This window comes from Antechinus flavipes, chromosome 1, assembly GCF_016432865.1.
Source record: "Antechinus flavipes isolate AdamAnt ecotype Samford, QLD, Australia chromosome 1, AdamAnt_v2, whole genome shotgun sequence".
NCBI lineage: Eukaryota > Metazoa > Chordata > Mammalia > Dasyuromorphia > Dasyuridae > Antechinus > Antechinus flavipes.
Window position 1 is genome coordinate 13,070,390 of NC_067398.1, and position 27,532 is coordinate 13,097,921.

Below are 27,532 nucleotides of genomic sequence, written 5' to 3' on the forward strand. Positions count from 1 at the left end.
TAGCACAAAGAGGGCTGGACATAGTCAAAAACTTAAATTTAAAAATCCACTAATGTTTGTAATATAGCAGCGTCTCCATTTTCGGTTTGGAAGAAACTGCAAATCAACATTTAACAGATAAAGAAACTGGACAGTCACCAGCACATTCTCAAAGCAGCTTCTCATCATTCTGATAATTCTGGTTCTGAGAGGAGAGAAAGATGCTCCAAACCATCTTGGGGAGTCCTGAGTCTCCCCCAGAGTGAATCCAGAAAGTTTTATCTAGGCCCAGAACCTGCGCCATTCCCTGGAGATCTGGCTTTTGTCCAAGAGGTTGACTGTTCTTGGGAGACTTTTTTTTTAATATAGAAAGAAGAACTTAGAGTACCGAAGATTGCTCATATTAAAATGAAAGCCAAAAATATAAGATGAATCGAGTTTTCCTGAAATATTAAGGACTGCTTCCTGAATTATTCATCTCGGAATATTACTGGGCCTCCGGTTGATCTGGAGACATTCAAGTACTGACACTAAAATGGTCGGTCTTAAGATATATATAAAATTAAAAAAAATATATATATATATATACATTTAAAGCATGTATAGCAGACAGCTCCTGCCACATGTTTCCAATGAGGAGTCTATACAAGAAGCAAAGTATAGGGCATCTAGGAGGAAATGAATGATAGGATAAATAGCAATGTGCCAGTAGTAGTAACTAGAATTTCTGGATCACTCTGGGGCTTGCAAAGTGTTTTACAATTTTTCTCATTTTAAGGGGATCACATAGCAGGAATTATAGTCAATGAGCAACCACAAAAAGGGAAAACACCTGGGGGAAGAAGCCCTGTTCCTCCTCCCAGCCCAGCGGGTAGATGCTGTATGGAGAACCTTTAGAGGAACCTGGAGGAGGAGCAGGTAGGGGTGGGGTATGGCAGGTAGTGGCAGAGGAAATATCCACAAGGATGAGCTCCCAGATCTGATGAAGTGACGAAAGAACTGATATTCAGGATATTATATTCAAGCCTGTAGTTGCAAATAGGCAGCAGAGTAATAAAGATAAGCTTCTGTAATAATACAATTAATGAGAATAAACATAGCTTTATACCAATAAGTTTATAGTAAATATAGAAACAGCCTAAATATTATCTTTTTACTTGAAAATTATTTTCTTCTAATCTAATCTAATTAGGCTTATGGAGGAATAACATAAATAGAAACTCTAGTTGAAAGATGAAAATTCACGTTAAAAACTCGAGAAAGGTTCTTACCCATCCCACCAGGATCGGGCCGACGTACTCGGTGGATCCGTCCGTCTTCCTGACTTCTCGGAGCTGACTGAGAAGATCTAGGGTTGAGAAGGGAGAGAAGAAAATGTCTTTGTTATACTTCTCGACATGGATGCAGAGGGGAGGAAAGTCTTGGCTATTCCCGTTGTTACGTAAGCAGTTCTGGACTGCTCTAACACAACTTAATTAGCCGCACACGTCCCAACTCACCCAAAGAACCAAACCTCACCTTCGTGCAGAGGGATCAGAGAGTCCAGGGTTCCGAAAATCTGGTTTAATTCTTGCTCGGTCATTATGGAGAGTTTAAGCATGGGGTCGTGATAGGCCTGTGAGCGTGAGGGAAGGAGAGAAGGAGGCCATTAAAACCCAGGGAAACGCTTATTAAAAAGTCACATTGAAATTTTTTTTTTAAAGTCAAGATACGCTTGGTTAATGAAACATCCCAGAGATAAGCGAGTTAGATGACGACGGAAGACGTAAAGGGTAACTGAAGGTCGCGACAGAAGCAATGTCACCCTCAGTTGAAGACGGCTCCCGCTCACGGCTCCGTGAAGCTGACATAGGATCTGTGTGATGTGGAAAGGAAAAGGAGGGCTTCCCATTGGGGTGCGGAAGGCTGGAAAGACAGGAGGAGGAGCTAGGAGGATAGAACCCAGTGAATCCCCAACCCTCTGGGGTTCCCGGAGAAGCCGGACCGGCAGGAGGGCTGGCCAGGAAGGGGCTCTTCCAGAACTGGCCGCTAAGGGTCCAGGAGAGGCCCTTGATGGCCAAAGGCATTGAATGCCAAGATAAGAACCCAAGCTTGATTCTGCAGCTCATGGAGCGCTATCAAAGGGGAGAGCGGGAAGTGACTGCCATGGATAAGGAGGAGCCCTGGGGGCAGGAACCTCAGTTCAGAGGGGGCTAGCACAGTAGTCCCCGGATGAGATGAGAGATCAAAGATGTCGAGCCGGAGGTCCCCAGGCCCACCCCAGTGAGGAGGAAACGAGTCCCAGCGAGGAAGGGACCATGGAAACAGTGACCAAGGTGGGATTTGGATTCTCCATCTTCTGCCCTTTTCATTCCCATTCGTCTAGAGCGGGAATAAAAAGGAAGGAGGATGGAGCTCTCCATGAAAGAAAGAATTAGTGGAGTCGGGGACTGGCTAGATGTGGAGGACAAGAAACAGAATCAAAGAGGATTCCGAGTTCACTGAAAAAGGCCCCAGCCTCTGGGCAGACCAAACACACTCAGCCTCCGTGAGCCTCCGTGTGGGAGGGGTCATCCATTCCCTGGGGACAACCTCGACTCCAGGAGGGGCCAGGCTGGCGTCACTTCCCTCTCATCTAAACCCTGCCTCCCTCTGCCTTCCCAGCACTCCTGAAGAGAGGGACTTCTCCCATTAGGAAGAAAGCATCCGTCTTCACTCCTTCAGAGGTGTGCTTCCCACATCAGCAGTTAGCACAATTAGTACCTAATTAATAAGCACCTGACAAACATGCTCACGCTCTCTTCCCTTTTTTTTCTTTCCATTCTTTCTCTTTTTCTTATTTTTTCCTTCTCTCCTTTTCTTTTTCTTTCTATTTTCTTTTCTTCCTTCATTTTCCTTCCTTTCTTTCCTTTTTATTTTTTTTCTCTCTCTCATATTTTCTTTCTTTCTACTTTTTCCTCTCTCTTCTCTTCTCTGTTTTTGTCTCTCTCTGTGTGTATTTCTCTCTCTCTCTCTTTTCTTTCTCCATCTCTCCGTTTCCTGTGCCCTACATAGTGTTGGGTTATATGGCACATGCTACATATAGTTGTGGAATTAAATTTCCCTCTGGACCCAGCTGCAGATATGGCGATGGAGAGGCCAGTTCTCACTGGGTCCAGCACAGAGGGCCTCCTTCGGAGCTCTTCTTCTGTCTTGTTTTGAGCTGTTCCCACAAGGCCTTGGGAGGAGCCAGAAGGGCCCCCTGTACGCTTCAGGGGACAGTCCCAGTCATAACGTGCTCTCAGATCTCCTCAGCAGCACTCCATGCAGAAATAAGGAGGGAGGGGGGAAAGCTGATGTGAAAACCGCCAAAACTTTAAAAAAAAAGTACCTTTTTTGCTAATTTCAAGTCCTCTATCAAGTCTTCTTCTCCTTGAGAAAGCTCGAATATTGCCTGAAAGAAAAAAGAAGGGCATTTGATGTGCTTTCGTTCCTCTCTCTTACTAAATCCAACTCCTGGGTTATTGGGCAGGCTCTGATTCCAAATCCAGGGCCCGATTCTGCCCGTGGGCATCTGCCCGTGGACCTCTCCCTCCCAGCATGTCTGCTCCCCTCAAATCCCCCCTCCCCAGGAAGCCTTCCCCGAGGTCCCAAGGCCGGTTCCTTCCCACGGCTCCTCATCTGCACTTCGGTCTGGAAGGCCGTCACCCCCTCAGACTGGCCATTCCTTGAGGACCTTTCTCTGTATTCCCAGCCCCTGGACCCCCTAACATCCCTACGGTCGCCAGGCCGGCTCCCGGGCCTTTATAAATAAGCAGAGTGGCATCTCAGCTGGGGCTGTGGCCCATTACGGCTTGGCCATCTCCGGGGTTTCTCCAGGGGCAGCGCCCGCCGAGCGGCTGTCGTCCGTCCCCGGAGCGCCCACTGAACACGGGCACCCACCTTCTCATCCACAATTTGTGGGAGGGAGGAGCGGGTGACTCCCAGGGTCACTCACTGCTCTTACACACCCCAAACAAGCTCGGACATCAGTGAATAAAAGCAGAACTGCTCCCTCCCCTTTCCCGTCGTCTGAGAGTCCAATCACAAACTGCCTTTCTCGGAAAGGGCCACAGTACTCCGGGGGGATTTCTTAGTGCTACCGGGACACCTCAGACTTTCTGGGGTTCTCTTTATGTTTAAATGTGTTTATGCCTTTCTAAAATAATACTGTATGCTCCCCAAGGCATCCCCCATTGCGATCCCCCCAAAGAAGCTAACTAGCCGGGTCCGCAGTGTGACGGGCCCGTGGATGTGACGGGCCCGTGGATGTAATAGGCCTGTGGATGTGACGCTTCCTTGTGGACCGGGAGCCCACGCTCTCTCTCCATGGAGGTGGGGGCCCGTTTCGCGGCTCGTCCGGCTCCTGACACTCACAGCTGTGGGACTGGGACAAGCCATTGTACCTGTTTGCCTCTGTTTCTTGTCTTTGAAAAATGGGAAAAATAGTAAGGCCCTCCCCCAGGATGCTCGGGAAACTGAGTGAGGCAAAGTCTGTGGGACGTTTTGCAAATCCTTAAGGGCGAAATAAATTTAGATGATGATTCTAGCAGAGACTGAAAGGGGGACGGACTCACGGGGAATACAAAGTTAGCCAGAGCTTTGGTGCTGGAAGGGCCGTGGGAGGCCTTCTCGAAGGCCCCGTCACTTCATTTTATGGATGAGGAGATGGACGCCCGGCAATGGAAAGTATTTTGCCCAGGTCACATAAAACAGCAAATGTCGGGGGCAAAAAGTGAACCCGGGCTCCCCTGGCCCGACCAAGCTGCTGTTTTCTTCTAAGACATCCATGTGCTAACTCACAATAATCACATTTCTAAAAATAAAAATTTTTTAAATGCACTTGGGGAAGTCACTATTGAAGTGAGGCCGGGGGTGGCTTGTTTGTTTTTAAGTCAGTGGAGCGAGCGGCCTGCGGCTCACTGAGGATTTGTGTGGGAAAGTTCAGATTTTCATGTCCTTGCCCGGCGCGCTGCTGGGGGACCAGGCCCTCTGATCTGTCGAGAATCACAGCCCGCTTTGGGGACGGAGGCCAGCCCCCGTCTCCCGGCAGCGGGCACTTCCGCTGGACCGATCCCACCCCCTCGGGCCCAGCGTCCCACCTCTTGGCGCTTGATCTCCTTCGAGGTGAGCATCTGGTTGACGCAGACATCGAAGGTCTCGCTCCAGAGCTTGCTGTCCCTTCGCTTGGTGCTGGCGGGAGCCGCATTTCTGGACCAGGGTCGCGGGGTGAGGATGTCGGGGCGACTGTCGCTGCGGAAGCTGATCGAACGCTGGAGAAACGAGAACGAGGAGAGCGTTTCTGTTACTGGTCTGGGGGCCCGGCCGGCCGCCGATGGGCCCGGCTCCCACTCAGGACACCGGCCGTCCTGACCGTCCGAGGGTTCCCCTGTCCTAGGGCCAATGCCGTTAAAGGCACGTCTCCCCCCACCCCAAAGCCTTCAGTCCCTCACCATCTGTGTGTGGGATGCAGCCGGAGCCTCAGGCCCACGGACAGTCTGGGCTCAGCCTGATTTGCCCCCTTTGAGGTCCAGAAGTCAGCCAGGCACTGGAGAGGAGGGGGCTCTCAGCATGGAGCCATCAAACACCCCCATTTTACAGATGAGGAAACTGAGCCTGAACAAGGCTCAGGGGGTATGAGAGCCAGGATCCCAAGCCACGTCCTTCCATCACACCGGACCCTTAATTGTTGCCGGTGGTCACGGCCCCTTAGTCTGTTATGGTGCTAGGACTGACTGTAGAGAATGAGACACAAATTTGTGGCCGGTGTGGAGACTTCTGTTTGACTTTCCATACTGATTACAAAGGTGGTGGGGGGCTTTTGGGGGGAGAAACGGGGAGTCCTGGCTCTGGGACCCTCACCCATCCGGCTGCAGTTTCTCCATGGTCAAGGGGACTTCTGCTCATGTGTGAGTTGGATGTGACGGTCACTTACATTATCTCCAACTCTGGGAAAAACCCAGAGATGCTATGGACTCTGATAACGCCATGGCAAGCTCCTTAAAACAGGAGCCGAACCCAGAGGCTACAAGGCCACAAGAAAGCCCCCTGCCCCTCCAGGCCCGTTTCCTCGTCTGAAAAAAGAAAGGCCAGACCGCCCTTGGCCAAGGTCCCTCCTAGTCCCGACATTTTAAGGCTCCAACATCATTAGCCAACCCACAAATGGCCCCGGGTCAGAGAATTAACTGCTCCTGGCCCAAGGAGCCGCACGCTGGCCCCAGCTTCCTGGGGTCCCGGGGGGGGGGCCCGGCTGTGAGAATCCCGGGGCCCCCCGCCAACACGTGTGATCTACCTGGTGGGCAGCGCCTCCCCACACGCGTGAGAGGGAGAACAGGAAGCACCCTGAGTCACAAGGAGACGCAACGGTTTCATTTCTAGGACAACGAGGGGGCCTTCGGCGGAGTGGAGGTGGGGGAGAGGAAAGAGCTGAAAAGCAGACTGGAAATAACACTTTCGCTTGCTAAAATTAAGAGCTGCCCTTCTCAACTCCCACCTCTGAACAAGTGGGCTTTTTTCTTTCTTTTTTGAGACTGAGCCTTCCCTGCTTTGCCTCGGCTGGAAGTACAGGCCCAATCCCCCTGCAGTCGGGGCCTCCCGGGTCCCTCAGTCACGAGGCACTCCACAAAGCGAGGCGGTTGGTCAAGGTGGGGACCACGGAGGGAGCAGGGACACGGGTCGGCAAATCTCTCCCTATGGGGAAAGCATCTCCTGCTGATGGCCCTGAAGATCAGCCCACAAATGTGGGGCCCTTGGGGCGAGGAAACTTCTCAGGGTCATCATGAGATGGCAGATGAGCCCGAAAGAAAAATAATCCCCAACATGGTTGTGATCTCCCCGGATGGCACAGATGGCAGGAGCCACGTGTGCCCAAGCATGTGCCAGGGGAGGGTAAGTGGGTAAGAGATGGCAGGTGGGGGTTGAAATGTCAAATCAAATGGGAAAACTAGAAAACGTGTAGATGGAAAAAGGGCAAAGGAAGAAGATCAAATGGAAACATGAGGCCATCATTAGCCACGGTTTCTGTGGACCGTGCTCCTAAAGTGGAGACAGTTTGCTGGGGTGGAAAGAACGCTGGCTTTGGCGTTGGAGATTTTGGATCCTGGCTCTGCCAGTCTGTGAGACTTCCGCCTCTTTCGTGTCCATATCTACAAATGAAGGATCATAGAACCAGAACCGAAAGAGGCGTCCACGTCCAAACCCTCACTTTCTTCAGATGGGGAGGATCCTTCCCTTGTATCCAATTTCCTCTCTTATGAGAATATCCTTATTTTTTAGAAGGCCACAAAAGTCCAGCTTACAAAAATGGCAGCGCTAAGGAATCTAATTTGACCACTTATACTTATCAAAGACATTCCAGGACTTGCCCAAAATCCCACGGCAAGACCTGGGTCTTCTGGAATCGATGACCTCCTGCCTCCTGCCTCTGAGTCTGTGACGTCCCCCCACTCTCTCAGAAACTACCCATAGTTCCTTATTGTTCCAAGACAAGAGTTCTTTACCTTTTAGGGGTCAGATACCCTCCCTTTTGGTAGCCAGGTGAATACCACAGATCCCTTCTCACAATAAGGAATAACTGAAGGAAATGCTAAGTTTCAGTTAGGGATCAGTGAAAATGAAGATGGGATTCCTACTTTTCTACATTCGTGGATTTATGGTTTCCCCCCAAGGAATCTGTGGACCCCAAGTTAAGAAACCCTGCTCTAAAATAAAAGACAAAATCCTCACTGATCACTTAAGATTCTTTCTAACTTGGCTCCCATCTCTTCTTCCACTTTTATTTCCCATAATTCCCTTCCACGTACTCTCCATTCCAGCCAAAATGACCCAAGTTGGACCATCTTCAGCTTCTAATTGTGGACTTCCAGGTCTAGCAGGCCAAATAAAGCCCCGTGGCCAAATCTTCCACTGGGTGGGTCTTGAATTTAAATTTACTTTCCTTTTGCCATGACTTATTATTTTGCATGTACTCATTTGTTCATCTGATTTCATGTTGGGTTCCCCCGTTGGATGGTAAGTTTCCTAGGGACGGGGGCTATTTTGTCATTATGTCCCAGTTCCAGTCCAGTGCACAGAAGGTGCTTAACACGCCTCTGGTGGATTTTTACCTTGATTCACTTCTGTGGAATCTACCAACACTGTGTGAGCTATTCCACTTAGAAGAACGTGACCCAGTGAAATTCTTCATATTTATGCTACTTTTTTTTTTTAAACGAATCTCCCCCAGTTCTGAGCCCTTTCAGGCAGATTAAGAAAAGCGTAACCCAAACCATTTGGTGACTCATGGTGGAACAAGGAATCATGGTAGTTGCTCTTAGGACTCAAGTCTCCAGTGGAAGATCTTCTGAAGGCTTGACCCGTGAGTCATACTTCTGCATTAACTTGCAGCAAACCTGAGTCTTTTAGCTACTCTTCTCTCGGCTGTGGAGTGGCTCATGATCCTGCCTCTTCATGGAGCCCACCAGAGAAAAATAACGAGGAGGGGGGGAAGCCTACTTATGTAGCGACAGAGGGGAAATGTGAGTCTGTAGGTCACAAGAAACAGCACAGGAAACTGAGAGGGCAAGTGAAAGGTATTTTTAGCATCATTTTCAGTCATGTTCGACTCTATGACCCTATTTGGTTTTAGAGCGGTTTGCCGATTCCTTCTGCTGTTCATTTTACAGATGAGGAAACTGAGGCAAATTGGGTTAAGTGACTTGTTCAGAGTCACGCGGCTGGTTAGTGTCTGAGGTCAGATTTGAACATATCCCCTGCTCAAAAAAATTAATTATTTTTTTGGGAGGGGGGTGGATGGGTGGAAGGCTGGAATAGGGGGACTGGGAGTCTCCCTCTCGTCCAGGCTGGAAGTATAATGATCACTCCTGCACCTAATATCTCATCGCCGATTGGGTGTCGGATAGGACCTTCACCTACACCTGGTCACGTTTCTCTGCCTCTCGTTCTACAGAAGCCCTTCTCTCTCCCCCTTAATTTTGGGGCCTTCCATCTGTTCACTCCTTCCCATTTTCCCCACCATAGCTTGCATTTTGTCTCCCTCACTCGACGGGAGCTTCCTGAGGGCAGGGGTGGGCTGGTACCTTTCGTTGTATTCCCAAGGCTCGGGCACCCTGCCCAGCACATAGTAGGCACTTAATACATGCTAATCATTTGACCGATTTAACACAGGATTTATCCTTTCTTAAAAAAAAAAAAACTCGGACATTTATTAAGTGCCTACTGGGTGCAAAGCCCCACAGCTCTTTCCCAAGCATCCCGGTGGTGCTCCAAGTCAGCTTTCTGATTCAATAAGTATTTATTAAGTGCCCACATGCAGAGAGCTCTTAATTAGATCAACATGTTGTTCCCTAACTGTTCAATGTCCTCAGCCGGTGGAAAATCCCTTGGTTTCACAGACAGGAATGAAATCAGCAAGTAAGCATTTTTAAAGCACCTACTACGTGCCGGGCACAGGACAGGGCTCTGGGGAAAAGACAGTCCCTGCCCTCAATGGGGTCTCACTTTGCTGGGGGAGATACAGCACCATGAGTATACACAAAATACAGGGGAAGTTAATGATGGGGATGGTGGCTATTGGAGCTGGGGGCGGGGGGCATCAGGGAAGGCCAGGCTTGAGCCAAACTTTGAGGGAAAGTACAGATTTTTTAAAAGCTGGAGGTGGGTGGGATGTTTAGCAGAGATTGGATTACCTGCCTTCTAGGAGAGGGGCTGGGGGAAGGGGAGGGAAAATTATAACTCAAGGTTTTGCAAGGGTTAATGTTGAAAAATTATCTATGCTTATGGCTTTTGTCGTTGTTGTTATTTTTCTGAGGCAGTTGGGGTTAAGTGACTCGCCCAGGGTCACACAGCCAGGAAGTGTTAAGTGTCTGAGGTGGGATTTGAACTCAGGTCCTCCTGACTTCAGGGCTGGTGCTCTACCCACTGCGCCCCCTAGCTGCCCCATGCATATGTTTTGAAAATAAAAACTCTAATAAAAAAAGCGGGGGTGGAGGGAAGGACATGTGTTTGGCCAGGGAGCACAGAAAGGACCCGAGCCCAGAGACGGGGGATGAAGAGTTTCACAGAAGGAAGAGTGAAAATGGAGGCACTGAGCGCATGCGGGGGCTGTGGATAACCCAGAAGGGCCGAGCAGTGGAGGGCCCACAGGGAGTCACTGGGGCGCAGTGAGGGGAGTGGCGGGGTCCGGACACATCCCTCCGCTAGCTGAGCGGAGTAGGGAGAGGCAGGCGGATACCCCGCAGCTACCGGTGTGGAGGGGGAGAAGGGAACTCACCCCAGAGCGACTGTGGAAGCACAACTGACACCTGGTGACTGAGTATCGGGGAGGAGGGAGAGGGAGGAGTCTGGGGGAGTCACCGACAGCAGGGGAGAGAGAAAGCTGGATCTGGAGGCAGGAAGACCTGAATTCAAATCCTGCCTCGGACACTGACCAGCAAGTCACTGAAAAAAATCCTTTTGCCTGAGTTTTCTCATCGGTAAAACGAGGCTAACAACATGCCCTCCCCTCCTAGAGTGGATGTGATGAGAGTGGACGTAACAGGATTCGGATGATGAGAGCATCAAGTTTGCCAGACTTGGAGCCTGGAAGGTGATGGTGTCCCACGCAGAAATAAAGGCCTTCACAAAGGGCTGTGTCTGGGGGGAGGGATTCGGCCTGGGGGGCTCTGAGAAATGCCCACCTGGCAGCTGGCGCTAAGGGAGGCGGCTGGCGCTAAGGGAGGCAGTTGGTGCTAAGGGAGGCGGCTGGCGCTAAGGGAGGCAGTTGGTGCTAAGGGAGGCGGCTGGCGCTAAGGGAGGCGGCTGGCGCTAAGGGAGGCGGCTGGCGCTAAGGGGGGCAGCTGGCGCTAAGGGAGGTGGTTGGCGCTAAGGGGGGCGGCTGGCGCTAAGGGAGGTGGCTGGCGCTAAGGGAGGCGGCTGGTGTTAAGGGAGGTGGTTGGTGCTAAGGGAGGCGGCTGGCGCTAAGGGAGGCGGCTGGCGCTAAGGGAGGCGGCTGGCGCTAAGGGAGGCGGCTGGCGCTAAGGGAGGTGGTTAGTGCTAAGGGGGGGTGGCTGGTGCTAAGGGAGGCGGCTGGTGTTAAGGGAGGTGGTTGGTGCTAAGGGAGGCGGCTGGCGCTAAGGGGGGCGGCTGGCGCTAAGGGAGGTGGCTGGTGCTAAGGGAGGCGGCTGGCGCTAAGGGGGGCGGCTGGCGCTAAGGGAGGTGGCTGGTGCTAAGGGAGGCGGCTGTGAGATGCTTGGTTGTTAAGCCCGTGGGAGCTGGGGGCGGGCCGGGGGCTCGGGGGCCGCCCACATCCTGCATCACCTTTTTTTGGCTGCACAGACTCAGAGTCAGAGATCATGAACAAAAAAAGAAAGTTCAGAACCAACGACGATCGCTGCTTTTGCTTTTGGATTCGGCCTGTTCTGTGACCAGTTTTGTTTGGGGAAAAAGAAACGAACTTTTTCCTAAAAAGAACCGACTTTTAGGAAACTAACTTCAACTGAAACTCTCTGAGAGGAGCTCCATGCAAATGAGCTGTGACTCTTTCCCAGACACCCCTGGGTCTTGCCACATCCTGCCCACGGCTCGGTCCGGCCAGAGTCCTGCCCGGCACCTGGATCTCCTCCTCCCACTTCCTGTCCCACAGCTGGGGGCTGCGTTCAGCTCTCGGCTCCAAAGAGCCTCTGCCTCGGGGCCCGGGGCCCAGGGCGAGCGCTCGCACTGTCAGGCCTGTCCCCGCTGCTCGGCCCGCTGGCTAGTGGGCAGTTCCCCAGGTCGGGGGGGGGGTTTCCTTATCTCCTCCTACAGGCCCACCGTGCCTAGGATAGGGCGGCCCCCCGGGGAACGGTGGCCCCCCGGGGAATGGGCTCAGGTAGAACACCGGCCTCCCGGGGAACAGCATCCCACCTCAGCGAACAATAGCCCCCCGGGGAACAGTGGCCCCCCGGGGAATGGGCTCAGGAAGAACACCGGCCTCCCGGGGAACAGCATCCCACCTCAGGGAACAATAGCCCCCCGGGGAATGGCGGCCCCCCAGGGAACGGGGCTTGGGAAGAACACGGGCGAGACCCAGCTCCCTCCTTCCCCGCCACAACCGGCACGGACGCAGCCTCCTTTCAGCCTTGGACGATTTCCCGGCGAGGAGGGAAGGCCCCAGGAGGGGATTCGGCGTCGCGGCCGGCCCAGAGCTCCCAGGCACAGACCCTCGGGGCAGCCGGGCCCCCCCCATCGCCCTCTCTCTCGGGGCCGCCTTCGTGGGGGGGACACGGAGTCGGGCAGATGTTGGCAGAGGCTGCCCTGGCCCCGTGAGCTCGCCTGCCCAAGGCCTCCTGCGCCACGAACCAGCCCGGACTGATCAGGGATCGCTCTGGATGTGCCCCCGCGCCCAAGGGGGCGCCTCCTTGGGCATCCAAGGGAGAGGCAGGGAGAAGGCCTAACGGAGGGACCGCTGCTGTTCAGCCTGTCTGACTCCCTGACCCCGTTTGGGGTTTTCTTGTCAGAGATACCGAGCAGCCGGCCATTTCCTTCTCCAGCCCATTTTACAGATGAGGAAACTGAGGCAAATAGTCCCGTGACCTGCCCAGTAAGTGACTGGAGTCAGATTCGAACTCGGGCCCCGCCCGCTCTGTGCCTCCATAATGACCGTAACAGAATATTTGCACGGTACATCCCGCACGGTCTCTGGGCTCTGCAAAAGCCCCATCGGGAAGGTCCTGCTGGTGTTTTCACCCTCACAGTGACCTCCCTGAAGCTCAGAAGGTCGCGCCCTAGTGCACTAGTCTGACCCGGAAGCAGTCCACATGGCGACTGTTCCCGCCCAAGGCGCCTTCTCCCCGGGGGGCTCTCTGAGAACAGGGGGCAGCGGGGGGTGCAGTGGAGTCAGGAGGAGCCGAGTGCGAATCCGGCCTCAGACCCTTCCTGGCCGTGGGACCCTGGGCGAGTCACTGAACCCCAAGGGCCTCAGCCAAAAATAAAAAGATAAAAAGAGCCAAGGAGAAGAGCCGAGGGGCGAGACCTTGGCCCTCGGGTCCCGGCCAGCGCGGGCTCCTCGCGGGGGCAGCCCCCGGGTCCCGGCCAGCACGGGCTCCTCGCGGGGCGGCCCTCGGGTCCCGGCCAGGACGGGCTCCTCGTGGGGTGGCCCCCGGGTCCTGGCCAGCGCGGGCTCCTCGCGGGGTGGCCCTCGGGTCCCGGCCGGCACGGGCCACCATTAACGCGGTCGGGCCTTTGGGGACTCGGCAGCAGGAGGGCTGCCGGCCCCGACGCCAGGACAGACGGACACGTTCCCCCCCAGGATAGGGAGGATCCGCTCCCTCCCCGTGATAGGGACGAACCTGGAGCCAGGAAAAGCTGGATCTAAACCCTACCCTTGACACCAGTGCTAGGACAACGGTCAAGTCACCTGACGCCCTGGCCTCAGTTTCCTCCTCTGTAAAATGGGGCTGATGAGGCTCAGGGTGTAACTCGGGCTGAGACACAGTGAGGATGATGACGTAGTGACGGCGGAACGTACGCACTCTCGGCTGCAGGGGGGACAGTCTCGGAGGCAGAAGGGTCTGAATTCGAATCCTGCCTCAGGGAGAACTAGCTGCGCGACCATGTGAATGCCGCCTGCCTCAGTTTCCCCATCAGTGGAGGAGGAGCGCAGGGAGCACCGGCAAGCGCGGACCGAGGGGCTCCTTACCTGCAGGGTCTGACTGAAGCGCTTCAGCGGGGTGGCCTTCACGGGCGGGATGAGGTTCGCCAGGGACGTGACTCTGGACAAGGGCTTGACCCGCTTGTTACTCGGCTCCTGTGGGTGTCAGAGCAGACAGGGAGAAGGTCACTTTGCAGTCTCGGTGTCACGTGACCATTTGCTGCCGCCCGGCCCAGACCCCGCAGCGGGGACCTGGCCCGGGCTCCCGCCCCCCCGCGCAGGGGGCTGCCTCAGGGCCCCCCGCCTGCTCCCCAGCTTCCACCGGGAGGATTCCCCTTCCCCTCCCCCGAGGGCTGATCCTGCTCTTCCACCCAACGACCTTGTCAGGAAAAGAAGCCCCGGTTCTGGTACTTGGGGTTTTTCAAAGCTCGCAGTCCCCCTCCCCGAGACTCCCCCTCCCCGAGACTCCCCCTCCCCGAGATTATTCTCCGGCTCCTTCCTTTTGTTTTATTTTTTAAAGAACTTGCATTTTCCCTAAGAACTTCCTGGGCTCTTAACAATTCATTGCTCCCTCCCTCCCTCCCTCCGTCCGCTTCTCCACACGCACAAACGTAAATGCGCCCAAATGATGCCCGAGTGACAGGAAAGACGCCGTCACAGGCGCGAGCCCACAACATGACGATGGGAAACTGAACTCGAGAAGCCCCCCTGCCCCCCCCCCCCCCCCCGTGCGGTGGCCGAGGAGACCCCGGGCGGCGATGGAGGGAAAGCACAGAGAGGCTCCTTACCCTGGTCCCCCTAACCTCCATCTGACACCGCGCGGACCATGGACAGCACATGGAGAAGGGGACGGAGCGCGGGACGGCGAGGCCCCTCAGCCGGCATCCTCGCACCCCCAGCCACGCCGGGCGCCGCTCATCCCTCCCTCACGGCCGCGCTTCCCAAGTTCCTCGGGGCCGCCCTTGAACTCGAGCTCCCGAGGCAAACCCGGCCGCCAGCCTCTGCTGCCATTCGGTCTGCAGCCGGCTCGGAGGGGAGGGTGGTCCTCCTCCTCCTCCTCCTCCTCCCCCTCCTCCTCCTCCTCCTCCTCCTCCCCCTCCTCCTCCTCCTCTTCCTCCCGGGGATGCAGGAAAACCGAGCCGCGGATGTCACGGGAAACTTGGGCGACTTTCCCGGGGGGAGGGTCCTGGGGGGAGCAGGAAACCAGACCCGGGAGCCGGCGCGGGGCCGACCAGGGACGTCCCGGCGGCGAGACGTCGCCTTCAAGGACCTGGGCGCCTCCCCAAAGACCGAGCACTCGGGATCCAGCGCCGAGCGGCTTCTCGCCAGTTAACCTGTCCCTTCGCCCGGCCTCCCGCAGGGGGATTCATCTGTCCTTCGCTTTCAATGTCAATGCAGCGCACACAGGGCGGCCCGAGCCGGCCCGGGGTCCGCTGGGCTCTTTGCTAAGTGATTCTGCTCCAAGCATCAGGGCTGGGGGGGTGACACTGGCTGCCTCCCTCCCTCTCCCCCACCCCCCGTCCTCCTCTCCTCTCCCTCCCCCCCCGTGCTCCTCTCCCTCCTCCCCCCGTCCTCCTCTCCTTCTCTCCCCCCCGTCCTCCTCTCCCTCCTCCCCCCCCGTGCTCCTCTCCCTCCTCCCCCCATCCTCCTCTCCCTCCTCCCCCCATCCTCCTCTCCCTCCCCCCGTCCTCCTCTCCCTCCTCCCCCTGTCCTCCTTGTCCTCCTCTCCCTCCCCCCCTCCTCTCCCTCCCACCCCTCGTCCTCTTCTCCTTCCCCCCCCCCCCCCGTCCTCCTCTCCCTCCTCCCCCCCCGTCCTCCTCTCCCTCCTCCCCTTCTCTCTCCCTTTTCTGCTTCTTCCTTCCCTCCTTCCTCTCTCGGCTCCTCTGCTGCACTGCAGCGAGGGACACAGAGAGGAGCCGGGGCAGCTGCCCCGTCCCCCCAGACATGTCTCCGGCTGCCACCCAGGCTGGCGGCGGCGGCTCGGATTCTAGTCAGGTAAGACAAAGGGCAAAGTGTGACAGAAGCTCCTGCTTGATGGCCCATGAGCCCCTGTGTGTGCCCATGTCCGTGCCCACGTATGTGCCCATGAGTGTGCCCATGTCCGTGCCCACGTGTGTGCCCATGAGCCCCTGTGTGTGCCCACGTGTGCCCGGCACCGGGCAGGGGCAGCCTCCGCCTCCCCCAGACTCGCTCGCTGGTGGAGTCCAGGGGCCGGGTCACCTCTGGGACTGGCCCCCCCCATGATGTGGCCAGGTTGGCGTTCGGCTTTCTCCCAGCTGGTGCCACAGCAGAGCCGGCACAGCGGCCCCTGACCAGTTAGGCGAGGTGCTCATTACATGGCCATTAAAGCCCCTCCCGGGGATGCCTCGGACCGACGCCGCGCCGCTCTGCCAGGCTGGCACTGCCGGGGGGGGGTCCCACGAGACGGCACAAAGCGAGCTTCCGGCAACACCGTCCCACCTGACGGGAGCGCGGCGCCACGAGCCCAGTGGCCGTTTGTGTCTCCCACGGCTGAAGCGCGCCCGGAACCGGCCGGGAAAATGCTGGGCCCCGATTTCCAGGAGGGAGAGGAGGAGGGGAGCAAACACGGCACCGGGAAAGAAAGCCCCTCCCGGGGAGGAGACGGGGCCAAGTCCCAGCTCAGGAGGGGCTGGCAGGACCCCGGCCGCTGCTCCCGCCACAGGGAGGCCATCTTGTCAGGCGCCTCAGCTCTCGTCCCCCGGCCCGCAGGACAACACAGGGGCCCCTTCGGTCCCCAAATCTGACCCGTTCTCCACAGCCCGGTGCAAAGACCACGGGATTTGGGGTCTGGGGGCGAGCCCCTTCCCCCGCTGGGACCCTCGGCGACACTGGGCTCGGTGACCTCGCGGCTCCGGGTACGAGACGCCAGAAGCACTTCCCGAGGCCCCCCCTCCCCACCGCCCCGGCTGGCGAGCGCTCCAACGCGTGGCCGTGTTCTCCCCGCTGCCACCTCCTCCCCACCCAGCTCAGGGAGCTGCCCCGCCTCGAAGGCGATTCTCCAGGAACCCCCGAAGCCGGGCTCTGGCCAGGGAAGAGACTAGGCCAGGTTAGGAGCAGGATGGACCAGGATGTTTTTTTCTGCAAATTCTAGAGCTGTGACCTCAGGCGTTCTGGACAGCTAAGTACTGTCCGGGACAGAGATTTATTGTTTCATAAATGGTCTTTTTGTTTTATTTTGAAGAGGGGCAAGGAGGGGGAGGGGACTTTCCATAAAGGACGTGAACTGAAATTTGAAAATGTCTCCCAGTTGTTAACTGAAGTTCAGACCCCGGGGGGGCTAAACTTCCAAGGCAAAGCGGCACATAGAGACACTCCTTAACGAATGCATTGTGTAGTCAAAGGTCCGCCTCCCTCCCACAAAAGCAAGAAGCAAACATTTACATTGAAAAATAAAAATACATTACTACGAGCATTTCTTGTAGATGTATTGATTTAGTTCGTCCAGTATACCATTCCAGGAAAGGAAGGAAGGAAGGAAGGAAGAAAGAGAAAGAAGAGAAAAAGAGAAAGAAAGAGAGGAAGGAAGGAAAGAAAGAAAGAAGGAAGAAAAGAAGGAAGGAAGGAAGGAAGGAGAAAGAAGAGAAAAAGAGAAAGAAAGAGAGGAAGAAAGGAAGGAAGGAAGGAAAGAAAGAAGAAGGAAGAAAAGAAGGAAGGAAGGAAGAAAAGAGAAAGAAGAGAAAAAGAGAAAGAAAGAGAGGAAGAAAGGAAGGAAGGAAGGAAAGAAAGAAAAAAGGAAGAAAAGAAGGAAGGAAGGAAGGAGAAAGAAGAGAAAAAGAGAAAGAGGAAGAAAGGAAGGAAGAAAAGAAGAAGGAAGAAGGAAGAAGAGAAAAAGAGAAAGAAAGAGGAAGAAAGGAAGGAAGGAAGGAAGGAAAGAAAGAAGGAAGAAAAGAAGGAAGGAAGGAGAAAGAAGAGAAAAAGAGAAAGAAAGAGGAAGAAAGGAAGGAAGAAAAGAAGGAAGGAAGGAAGGAAGGAAGAAAGGAGAAAGAAGAGAAAAAGAGAAAGAAGAGAAAAAGAGAAAGAAGGAAGAAAGAGAAAGAAAGAAGGAAGAAAAAAGGAAGGAAGGAAGGAAGAAAGGAGAAGAAGAGAAAAAGAGAAAGAAAGAGAGGAAGAAAGGAAGGAAGGAAGAAAGAAAGAAAGAAGGAAGAAGAAAAGAAGGAAGGAAGGAAGAAAGGAGAAAGAAGAGAAAAAGAGAAAGAAAGAGAGGAAGAAAGGAAGGAAGGAAGAAAGAAAGAAAAAAGGAAGAAAAGAAGGAAGGAAGGAAGGAAGAAAAGAAGGAAGAAAAGAGAAAGAGGAAGAAAAGAAGGAAGAAAAGAAGGAAGGAAGGAAGGAAGAAAGGAGAAAGAAGAGAAAAAGAGAAAGAAAGAGAGGAAGAAAGAAAGGAAGGAAGGAAGGAAAGAGAAAGAAAGAAGGAAGAAAAGAAGGAAGGAAGGAAAGAAGGAAGAAAGGAGAAAGAGAGAAAAAAAGAGAAAGAAAGGAAGAAAGAGAAAGGAAGGAAGGAAAAAAGAAAGGAGGGAAGTAAAGAAAGAGGGAAGGAAGGAGGGAGGAGAGAAGAAATAGAAGGAAAGAAAAAGGAAGGAAAAAGAAGAAAGGAAAGAAGAACCTAAAGGAGGGAAAGAAAGATGACATGGAAATCCCCACCATCTTGAGCTTGCATGATTTGTCATTCTTTCCAAACTTTTCATTCACACAAGCTACCCCAGAAGCTCCTCCACAGTCCCCACTGGCAAATGCTAAGCCATACCCTGGGTTCCTCTAACCAGGAGGGTCCTGGGGAGCCAGAGGGAGGGCGTCTCTGCTCTCAGAACTTGGCAGACAAACCGTACTTTGCAGTGAGGGAAAGTGCATTTGGGGGTGGCCGGGGGCCGGCTCCATCCCATGGCACGCCGACCTCCCCGAGAGGCTCGGGGCCTGACCTCCGCTCAGCCTGGGTGGGCCACGGAAGGTTGGCACGGGTGGCGCAGGGCAGCTCTGCCAGGCGATGTCTGAGAAGCAAGAGCAAGCTGGAGGCCCAAATATTGACAAGTCCCACCTCCCCTGTCCCAGAGCATCCCCCAAATCAATGTCCTCTGCAGGGTTTTCGGCCAGTGTTCTGGCAGCAGATGCCTGGGCTCTCCCTATCACCCCAGATAAACTGAGAATGTATTTTCCTCCTTATCAAGCTCTGTCAGAGGGAAAAAACCGAATCCAAGAACTGTGTGTGTGGCAGGGTGGGGGAGGGAATGGTTTTTAATCAGTGAAGGAAGCTTTTTTGCAGGTCGTCTCCCTCATTTGATCTCAAGCTCCTTGAGAGCAAAAACTGGATTTTTTAAAAATTAGTTTTGTCTTTGATTCCCCAATGACCAATATCCACCTGGGTATTTGATGGAACCCACTCCCCAGGATATAATAGGTACTTAATAAATGCTTATTGATTGTTGACTGACTTAAAGAGCACTTTCCCAAGAACTCTGAAAATCATGTCTCTCTCTTTTTTTTTTCCTATTAATTTGGGGGAGGAGAGATAACAAATCTAATTCTCTCAGAATTCCTGACTGGCCCAGTCTCAAGACCTCTGACCACGGTCTGGCCCCAAGCACAGTGCTGTCCGCCACAGAAAGCTAACAGTGGCCCACACCGTTATCACCCGGTTTAGCCTCTTCCTGTTTGGAGGGGATGGAGCGGCCGACACATAGGAAGCCATGTAATATTTCACAGAGGAATTAGAATTGAACCCTAGGACTCATCTTGTCCAAACCTATGCCTCAGAATTCAATTCACCTAACACAGGGGGAGTCCGTGTTCCCTGCAAGACGGTTTCAGGCAAAATGGCCCCAAGTTGACTTTGGATGCATTTTGTTTGAACGAATCTTGTTTTCTCCAATAGAATTTAAGCTCCTCGTGGACAGGGTCTGTTTCATCTAGTGCCATGCTAGCTCTGCTCATGAAATATTTGTCTTAAAAGCAAAAGCTAAAAGACCGCTGGTGAGAGAGAACCCACTTCCTCCTGAAGCAGCCCATTTCTGGACTTATCTAAAGATATATAGATCTCTCTCTCTCCCCCCCCCCCCTTTCCTCCCTCCCTTCCTCCCACTCTCTCTGTTTCTGTGTTTCTTGTGTGTTCGTCTCTGTGTATGTGTCTCTCTCCCCCTTTCTCTCTCTCTCCCTCCCTTTCCCTTCCTCCCTCTCTCTCTTTCTCTCTCTCTCTCTCTCTCTCTCTCTCTCTCTCTCCCTCCCTCCTTTCCCCTTCCTCTTTCCCTCTCTCTCTCTCTCCCTCCCTCTCTCTCCCCCTTTCTCTCTCTTTCTCCCCCTTTCTCTCTCTCTCTCCTTTCCTTCCTCCCTTCCTCCCTCTCTCTCTCTGTGTTTCTTGTGTGTTCGTCTCTGTCTCTCCCCCTTTCTCTCCCCTTCCCTTCCCCCCCCCCTCTCCCTTTCTTTCTCTTTCTCTCTCTCTCTCTCTCTCTTCTCTCTCTCTCTCTCTCAAAATCTTACTTTTTCTGTTGTTACACTACAGCCTGAAGTGACTTCCTTGTCCCTCATCCCTAGCTCTGCCTTCTGGCCAGTCTAAAACCAGACAATAGCTGACCCGTCTCCAGCTTCTCTTCCACAGACTCAACATCCCCAACTCCCCCCTGATTTTCACAGGGCATGGCCATCACCGCGTGGTTTGCCGATGGCTTTTCTCAAATATGGCGCCCAGAAACAAACATATTCTGGAGGAATCCTGGCAAAGGGAGAGAGTGCTGGAATGTCATCCTTGTTCTTGGAAGCCGGCCCGAGACACAGGTGTTTTCTCAGCTGTCAAATCACACTGATGATTCCTGAGATTGTGGTCCACAAGATTCCCCAGATCTTTATCATAATTCCACCACTGACTTTTATTGGTCTGATTTACACCCTGTCTACAGTAACCATAGCAGAGTACAAGTAGCCACTAATCCGAGCACGTAACTCAACAAACTCTATGTGGATGAGCAAGGTATCAGCCCAGAGTTCGGTGGGGAATCTTTCTTCCCCTTGATTGACTGTTTTCAAATAACCTTGCCGGATTCAGGGGGAAAAAAGATATTCCAGGACACAAGGACCCCTCGGCTGAGACCTTAACGGAAAATTGACACGACGAAAATGTTTCTTAGTACCGGATTTTAATAATGTTCCATTAACATGGAACAACATCAAGGCGCCCACTGAGTCAAGACTAGGATAGAAAGGCCGACATGCTCTCCTCCCGGCTGCGACTCATTAATGTCTAAGGAGAACCGCTTTCCAGTCAGATATTAGGTCCTGAATGTCAGATGGATTGAAATCCATTTTATTCTATTGATTTGTGTTTTTTTTTTCCATCTCCTCTCACTTGAAAAGAATATGTGCTGCCTTCTAATTACCACATGCCAAGAGGTAAAACAATCTCCTAAAGGTCAACTTTGATCTTCTTTTGGGGGAAAATGTGTGTGTGTGTGTGTGTGTGTGTGTGTGTGTGTGTGTGTGAGAGAGAGAGAGAGAGAGAGAGAGAGAGAGACAGAGACAGACAAGAGAAAAAGAGAGAGAGAGACAAAAGACAAAGAGAGAGAGACAAAAGACAAAGAAAGAGAGAGACAGAGACAGACAAGAGAGAGAGAGAGAGAGAGAAGACAAAGAAAGAGAAAGAGAGAGACAGACAAGAGACAAAGAGAGACAGAGACAAGAGACAAAGAGAGACAGAGAGAGAGAGAGAGAGACAGACAAGAGACAGAGAGAGACAAAAGACAAAGAAAGAGAGAGACAGAGACAGACAAGAGACAAAGAGAGAGACAGAGACAAGAGACAAAGAGAGACAGAGACAGACAAGAGACAGAGAGAGAGACAGAGACAAGAGACAAAGAGAGAGAGAGACAGAGACAGACAAGAGACAAAGAGAGAGAGAGAGAGAGAGAGACAAAAGACAAAGAAAGAGAAAGAGAGAGAGACAGAGACGGACAAGAGACAAAGAGAGAGAGAGACAGAGACAAGAGACAAAGAGAGACAGAGACAGACAAGAGACAGAGAGAGAGAGAGAGACAAGAGACAAAGAGAGGGAGAGGGAGAGAGAGAGAGAGAGACAAAAGACAAAGAGAGACAGAGAGAGAGAGAGAGACAGAGATCTTATACAAAGTCTCAGTCTGATGTTACACTGCAAGTAAGAGATGGCCCTGACTCTTGAAAGATATGCCTGCCAAAAACCAGGAGGGAAAACTTTCAAAAATGGGATATTTTGCTTCTTTTCTCCATCTGTCTCCCCAACACCAACCCCTCTCAGTCCAAAAGGAAAGTCTTAACAGAGTAATTTCTGGCTGTGCCCCCACCTCCTAAGGAGGGAGATGTAGGCTGACCTGGAAGAGGCGCTGCTCCTAGGGATGAAATCAAGAGCATTGAAGGCCATACCCCACTCTGGACGCCCGCCTCCCTATGGCCCCTTCCTGAATGCTCTGGGAATCTCCAAGTTTCTACCTGCAGAGCCTCAGGAAAGGAGGGGCTCAGCAAAGCTTAATCAACCAGTGTTTTCCGACCGCCATTATTAGAATTACGGGACCAAAGATGTTCAAACAACAGCAAATTTTTTTTTAAATGTGTACCTTCTCTCCTGCCTTCCCTACATCAGTCTGGAAGGATCACGGTAGTTAATTTCTGACAGAAAATCAAAAGGATTTGAACGCTATTGAGGGGAGGATGAAAGGATCAGGGCCCCATAAAATGTATTTTTTTAAACCACTTTTAATATCTACATATTTGATTTTATGAATTTAAAACCATGATTCTTTTTTTCCTTTTTTTTTTTTTTTTTTGAGTTTCTCAGTTTTGGGCATTTACTTTTATAAGATTTTGGTTTCCATGTTTTTTCCCTCTCTCTCTTCCTCCCCAAGACATCAATCAGTCAGATACAGGCTATACGTGTACAATCACATGAAACCTATTTCACTATCAGTCATGTTGTGAAAGAAGAATTGGAACAAAAGAAAAATCACGAGAAAGAAAAAACCAACAATAAAAAAAGTGAAAACTGTCCCTCCGATCTGCGTTCGGCCTCCACCGTTCTTTCTGGGGATGTGAAGAGCATTTTCCAGGATCAGGAGCATTTGCGATGTGCCGCCATTTTCCAATTCTTCCCGAATTGTCTCAGGTCGCCGTATTGCCGAGAAAAGCCGGTTTCTCTGGACAGGGACGCTGCTACTCTATACGGTGTTTGGTGGGTTCTGCTCACTTCACTCAGCATCAGTTCCTGCAAGTCTTTCCAGGTAAAACCATGATGCTCAGCGGCCGGCCAGACCGCTCGAGACCCCGTGAAGTGAAGTGTCTGAGATCTGAAGGGCTTGCAAATCTACGGGGATCGGAGGAAGGCCCACAGGAACGCAGATCCTCATTTAGAAGCGAAAAGTAAACCGGCCCAATAAGTTCCTAGATCTCCACATATCCTCTGACAGGCAACCTCTCCAAGAGCCCTTTCTACTGTATAATTTTAAATGTTTTTTTCCTGCTTATTTTTCTATCACAAAACCTTGATTCAAGTTAGTAAGGACCAGCCTCTGGGCTCAGACTCAGGGGGCAAGGACCCTCACCCCACCCCGCCCTCTGGCCCCGGAGGAACTCTATGTAACGTGCGAAAAAGGCACAATCAGACGTAGGTAAATCCAAAATCATTGGGGGGGCGGATGGGTGGGAAACATGACATGGGGAGGCCAGATCTGCAGTCTCGGTGACTTGGGATGGAGGAGCTGACGTTAGCAGGACTTAGGGGAAAGGCATTGGTGAGAGAGAACTCGGCCCACTGCCCGTAAATCCAGATTCGGATAGCCCGTAAGGACAGCTGCTGTCTCCTCAGCGCCTCAAAGTCTGCAAAGCTCTGGCTGGGGTATCTTATCAGAGAGCTTAGCCAATACCCTTCTTCCCACCCCCATGCAGTTATTAATCACTGTTCCTATTTTACAGATGGAGAAAATGAGGCTTCCACGGGGAGCCCACGGGCCTGGCCAGTGGCAGGGCCCTTGCTTCTCTCTGCCCAGGCCCAGGGCCCGCTAATTGCTGAAGGCCCGACTGGGACAGAGGCTGTGGAAGGCACAGACTTCCAAGGGATCCCCGGCTGACTGGGGCCACTTCCTTTGCAGGCCCCCCCAAACAAACAGACAAACAAAGCCCTTGTTTCCAAGCCTTAGCCTGGCAGAGGGAGGTGTGCAGGCGGGTGGCACAGGGCTAGGAGACAAGCCAGGGGCCACCCTCGAGATCCGCGATTCCTTCGGCTAAGTCACCTCCCAGGCCAGGGTGTTCCGATCCGGGAGGAGGACCTGCAACCTCCGGCTGGACTGCATTTCTCAACAGAAAAATTGCCTTGTCAGCAGGAAGTGGACGTGAGGTCAGGGAACGCAGGGGCCGCTGCTTCCCAAATGCCAGCTGATCGACAAGTCCAGCCCTCTTTTACATTTTCATGGAGCGGCGCCGCTGAGGAGAGCCCGGGTCCCCCAAATTCACTCACAATTCACGGCTTCCTTTGGGTCCGTACTTTCAGTGAGCCCCCCCCGCAGCCGAGCACAAGCCAGAGCTGAGGTCTTCCTCTACCTCATGCCTCCCCGTGGTGGAGATGGACAGAACACAATCTGGGAGGGTCCCGGCGGGGAGGGGTGAGCCCCGAATCATTGGGAATCAGCAGTAAAACAGGAGGCCTGGGTGGACTGGCCGGCCCCAGTGTGCAGGCACAGTAATAATGGGGATCGGTCCTTTGGCACCTGAGGCATGGGGATGGGGAGAGGCAACACGGGCCTTACCAACCACCCGCACCCTGGCCACAAAGTAATGGAGTTAGCAAGGCCCGGATTCAAATTCTGCCTCGGACCCTTATTAGGTGTGGGAATCTGAAGACATCTTTAGTTGTTTGTCTGTGAAATGGGAATAAGAACACACACTTATCTGTTAGATTAGAAACTCCTTGGGGGCAGAATCTGGCTTTGGCCCTTTTTTCTCTGTGCCATCCCTTCAGGGGCACTGTTTCTCCAGAGCTTCCTAAAAGCAAAGCAGAACTTTTCCTGGTTCTAGATCCGTAGAGCCCAAGAACCTGGACAGACACCCCCCCCAAAGGATTAGCGCAACACGGGCCCCTCTGAACGTTGCTGCAGCCTCGCTTACAAGCAGCCCCTCTTGGCGTGCCCACGACGCAAAACAAGCCCTGGCTGAGGGGCCGTATTTCTGGCCAACGTTTCCCTCCTCGTTGCTTTGAAAGTTATTAGTTTAAGTCTACGCTATGAGGGTAAGTCAACATTTGTCCTGGCCAAAGGCCCAAAATGGTTATTTTATTAGTCTGCTACCGGGGAAGCTGGCCCCAGATGAAACGCGCGTAATAAATGGGCCTGGAAGAGTGGAGTTGGGCGGGAGGGTCCGGGACCGCTCTGACAGGAAGTGACTCTTTCCTCGCCTCCAGTGCGGGGAGAAAAGCGCACCCACCTTTGGGCCCAGAGCCTTCTACCCCACTTCCCTCAGGCCCAGACACAACTGGGCTGTTTCACCAGAGGGAGGAAGCCCCTTTTAGCCCAGCAGGGCCTGCTTCTAAAAGGGCCTTCTGCTCCTCAGGCCCAGCCTCTGCGCCAGACGCCAGGGACCGAATGCTGTTCAGCCACGTGGAGCGGAGCCTTCCTACAAGTGCTCCGTGTACAAGGCCTTCAGAGGAGTCTCCCTGGGTGTTGGGAGAGAAAGAATCCCAGAATCCCGCCCCACACAGCCAAGCCCGGCCAACCCCACAAGTTCACCCCGGGACGATGCACCTGCCAAAGCTTCTCCCTGCCTAGAGCAACCCTAGAAGGAAGCAGGACTAGAAGCAGAACTGGAAGTGGGACTACAAGCAGGACTAGAATCTCTGAATCCAAGGCTAGCCCAATGGAACCTCTGAATCCAAGGCTAGCCCCATGTAATCTCTGAATCCAAGGCTAGCCCCATGCAACCTCTGAATCCAAGGTTAGCCCAGTAGAACCGCTCAATCCTTCAAACCTCTAGAAGGCTTGGCTTCTCTGGCTCTTTGACTGGTTTCTCTGTTCCTCCTCAGTCTGAAACCTAAAACTCCTCTCTTCTTTGAGGTCCTAAACATCACTATAGGATGGGGCCACAACCAACCTGCTCAACTACCTGGCTCTGGTCCATTTTCTGACATTTCACAGGCTCAAAGAATTTGTTGAACAGTCATTTTAAAAAATTGATTTCTTGTTTTTATATTGCCTAAGTTTGTCCTTGTAGCTCTTTCCCTTGCATTCCACTAGAGAGCTGTCCCTTAGAATAAAGATTTTTTTTTAAAGGAATAATAAGAAGAGAAAAAATGAGCAAAACTGATCAATATTACAAAATATACAGCTCTCCACAATCCATTCCCCACAATTCTCCCAAAGGGAGAAAGGGACACAGAGAAAGAGAGCAACACGGACACACACACAGAAACAGAGAGAGATGGAGAGAGAAACAGAGAGTGAGATAGAGACAGAGAGAGACAGGGACAGACGCATACATACACAGAGAAAGAGAGAGTGTATATGTGTGTCTGTAATTTTCCAATGCTCATTTTCATCAGTCACAGAATTTTAAAGATTATAATGTCTTGCTATCTTGGGCCTGATTTAGGGCAGGGTTTTTTAAAAGTAAATTATTCAGAGTTTTTTGAAAAAGCAAAAGGTGATGTCTGCAGACTGGAGGGAGGGTCCTCCCGGGGTGACCACAGTCTCAGCCATGAAAAACCATGGGGGGAGGAGAGGCTGGACGCTCTGGGCAGAGACAGACACACACGGATCCTCTCCCTGCTGCAAACCGGCTTTGATCTGCCGAGCAGGGACAGGCTGAAATCCCCTAAAAGCCAACTGGAGGTTGGCCCAGGCCGATCTCGCAGCCCCAGAAGTCCTCAGGAACAAATCTCAAAATATGCTTTTAGACGAGATTAATCATACGTGTGGCCCGAAAGGTGGTTTTTAGTTCACTCTAAGTCCTTTGGGGGCCAGAAGACTGGCACGAGCAATCTCCAGTTGGCTTTTAGAGCATTGACAACCCAGGAGGGATCCAAAAGATAATTTCTGTTCTGAAGGCAGCTCTCTAGGTGGCACAGTAGATAGAGCATTAGACTTGGAGTCAGAAGGCCCTGAGTTCAAATCCAGTCTCAGACACTTAACACTTCTTAGCCATGTGACCCTGGGCAAGTCACTTAACCCCAATTGTCTCTATCTCACACACAAAAATCCTAAATCTAGTCTCGGACACTTACTAGTCACATGATCCTCTAAAAAGTCATTTATTATCTGTTTAACCTCTAATATTTCCCCATCTACCAGATGTTTCCCCATCTACAAAATGGACACAATAAATAGCATTTAACTCTTGGGATTGTCGTGAGACTCAAGTATCATGAGACAGTACATTATGTGGCACATAGGAAGTACAATAAAATGTTAGCTATTATTATAACAATAATTACACATTAATCAGCTATCATTATTGTGGTTATTCTGACACCATGTGAGGGTGGTTCAGAGTTAGTAAACAATATGGGTACAAGGTGTTCGCAGGAGCACAGACTTAGAACTGGGAGGCCGAGTCCACCCCCTCATTTGATAAAGAAGGAAAATGAGGCTCTAGGTTGGCTTGCTTCAGTGACATCAATAGGAAATAAATGTGAGGTGAGTTCTGACCTTGAGCTCTCTGATTCTAAATCCAGCATCCTTCCCATCACCCACTGACATCATTCATCAATTCAGCCCGTGAGACACAGCTGGAGCTGGGAGTTTGTGGAGGAAAATTTTACCTTCCCAGAAGCCCTTCTCAAAGCTGAGCAGAAGGGGCATAAACCTTGCCACCTTGTCCCTCCTCTCTCATCTTGACATCCCGGGAGCTCAGTGGCAAGAAAGAGGAGTATTATCTTCATTTCCCAAGAGAAATGCAATGCAGACTCAAAGCAGCACTCACAGATCTTAATCTCATTGTGCC

General features: G+C 52.5%; 1 protein-coding gene across 1 annotated transcript in view; it reads right to left on the bottom strand.

The window, feature by feature from the left end:
- Positions 1 to 27,532, bottom strand: part of ARHGEF3 (Rho guanine nucleotide exchange factor 3) — a 220,129-nt gene that overhangs the window by 17,058 nt on the left and 175,539 nt on the right. The window contains 5 exon segments of the mRNA XM_051979161.1: positions 1,251 to 1,327; positions 1,498 to 1,594; positions 3,329 to 3,391; positions 5,079 to 5,249; positions 13,631 to 13,738. Coding sequence (XP_051835121.1) covers positions 1,251 to 1,327; positions 1,498 to 1,594; positions 3,329 to 3,391; positions 5,079 to 5,249; positions 13,631 to 13,738 — 516 coding nt within the window.